The following is a 2499-nucleotide window of genomic DNA, read 5'->3' as shown; positions in this document are numbered from 1 at the left end:
GTGTGTGTGTGTGTGTGTGTGTGTCTGTAGGTGTATAAGTGTATGTATACGTATACAAGCATGTGCTTCAATGATCAACACCCACTTATCATGAGGCAGGTCTCCGGCCCCACTCTCTATCATACCCTCACCTGTACATATGTGTGCAAGTGTATTTATGTGTATGTGTGTATGTGTGTCTGTGTATATGTATGAGTGTGTATATGTGTGTACCAGTGTGATCAACACCTACTTGTCATGAGGCAGGTCTCCGGCCCCACTCTCTATCATGCCCCCTGCTGTACATGTGTGTATGTGTGTGCGTGCATGTGTTTGTGCACATGTATGTGAGTATGTATGTTGTGTATAAGTACGTCAGTCAGATGACCTACTTGTCATGAGGCAGGTCTCCGGCCCCACTCTCTATCATGCCCCCTGCAGTGTTGAGGTACACCCAGAGGAAGAAGCGGAGGAAGGGCCTCTTGAAGTTGTTGTTGATCCCCCGGTTATTGAGGACACTCAGCATGTCCGGGATGGAGAAAATGGTCTGACAGATGGACTCGATGTAGCGGTTCTCACCCTGGTAAAAATAGTGAAATAATAGATGGCATGGTATATATAGTTTATTACTTAAACCTTCACATCCAGGTTGTCAAATGTTATTTTTACTACTTTAAAACAATGATAATGTTGATGATGATGACACCAAAGATGAAGACTTACTATAATGATGATGATGATAATGATGCTTTTTTGTTTTTGTTTCGGTAATGGATCTTGTGGACTCCACAAAGATAACTTCAAGCAAGACCGAGGCTCTTTTTGGCTCCATTGTCATTACACTGAGAGGGACCTCCTCTCGTCCTAATTGCCATTGTTCCTGGACATTCAAACATATGTTTGACTTCCTCCTTTTCATGGCTGCATCTTCGGCAACATGGGCTGAGCTCTTCATTCACAAAGATCTGATACCATCTCAATGATGATGATATTGATGATGACGACGAGGACAACGACGAAGATGACAATGATGATGATGATGATGATGATGATAACAATGATGATGATGACAACAATGATGATGATGATGAGGACGATGACAACGACGACGACGACGACAATGATGATGATGATGATGATGATGATGATGACAACAATATTGATGATGATGATGATGATGATGAGGAGGACGATGATGATGAGGCTGCTACAGTACCTCTGCACACGTGGCCAACAGGTCGACAAGAGCTATCAGGTAACTGAGATCTTTGGACTGAGCACCTTCCAGAATCTGCATGCGATTGCTGGGCAAGAAAGAACCAATACAAAGTGGTAGGACTAAAGAATAAAGGCACAAATCTTCTGTGGATCAAAAGGGCTTATATGTTCAGAGTAGATAAGACAACGATTTGTTGATCTCCACAAAAAAACCCGCTGTAGCGCAGTGAAGACGTACATGATACACACACGAACTCATAAAAATACACTCTCTCTCTCTGTCTCTGTCTCTGTCTCTGTCTCTCTCTCTCTCTCTCTCTCTCTCTCTCTCTCTCTCTCTCTCTCTCTCTCTCTTTCTTTCTTTCTCTCTCTTTCTCTCTCTTTTTCTGTCTCTCTCTCTCTCTTTCTGTCTCTCTCTCTCTCTCTATCTATCTCTCACTCTCTCTCTCTGTCTCTCTATCTCTCTCTGTATCTCTTTCTCTTTCTTTCTCTCTCTATCTCTCACTCTCTGTCTCTCTCTGTCTCTCTCTATATCTCTCTCTCTCTCTCCCTCTCTCTCTCTGTTTCTCTCACATAGTACTGGTAGCTAAGTGCCCTTATACATAGTTTAGGTCTTCAAAAAGGTCACAAGGCTGTCTAGAACAACAAGAAGAATACATTATAATTAACCAGGAATTCTTCTGCATCAATCATAGCGTCTCCTCATCACACCTGAGACAGACGCCAAAACAAACTATGATGCTAACTTTGGGGTAAGCATCCAAAAGTTGTTGAACTGGTTGGCTTTTCATGCAGGCAATGATGGTGTGGTATGGGCTTACTGCACAGTGCAATGATGATATGGTAATAATATGGTGATAATATGGTGATAATATGGTGATAATATGGTGATAATATGGTGCATGCAGTATAGAACAAGACAGTGTGTACTTAATGGGCAATGTATTATCAATTATGGTGATATGGAACTATATTTAGAACAAGATTGATATGAATAGTGGAAAATACAATGATATGTACAAGGTAGTACATTTTGTAGTGGAGAGTACAATGATATGATAATATATATGTAGAAATAGATGGTGTAGGTTTAGTACAAGTGAGCAGTACAATGATACAATGGCATGGCGTGGTACAGGCCTATAGAACAATGTGGTGGGGGTGAAGGAGGAGGAGGAAGAGGAGGAGGAGGAGGAGGAGGAGGAGGAGGAGGAGGAGAAGAAGAAGAAAAAGAAGAAGAAGAAGAAGAAGAAGAAGAAAAAGAAGAAGAAGAAGAAGAAAAAGAAGAAGAAGAAGAAGAAG

The 2499-nt window shown here is 41.6% G+C and overlaps 1 protein-coding gene across 1 annotated transcript in view; it reads right to left on the bottom strand.

Annotated features, from left to right (window-relative positions):
* Window positions 1-2499, bottom strand: part of LOC101848258 (inositol 1,4,5-trisphosphate receptor type 3) — a gene marked incomplete at both ends in the record, with an annotated part of 112704 nt that overhangs the window by 60900 nt on the left and 49305 nt on the right. Inside the window, 2 exon segments of the mRNA XM_035973446.1 lie at window positions 372-559; window positions 1196-1283. Coding sequence (XP_035829339.1) covers window positions 372-559; window positions 1196-1283 — 276 coding nt within the window.

Source organism: Aplysia californica, unplaced genomic scaffold (genome assembly GCF_000002075.1).
Source record: "Aplysia californica isolate F4 #8 unplaced genomic scaffold, AplCal3.0 scaffold01239, whole genome shotgun sequence".
In the NCBI taxonomy this organism is placed as follows: Eukaryota; Metazoa; Mollusca; class Gastropoda; order Aplysiida; family Aplysiidae; genus Aplysia; species Aplysia californica.
Note: the sequence above shows the minus strand (reverse complement) of the source record. Positions and strands in the feature narration are given on the sequence as shown.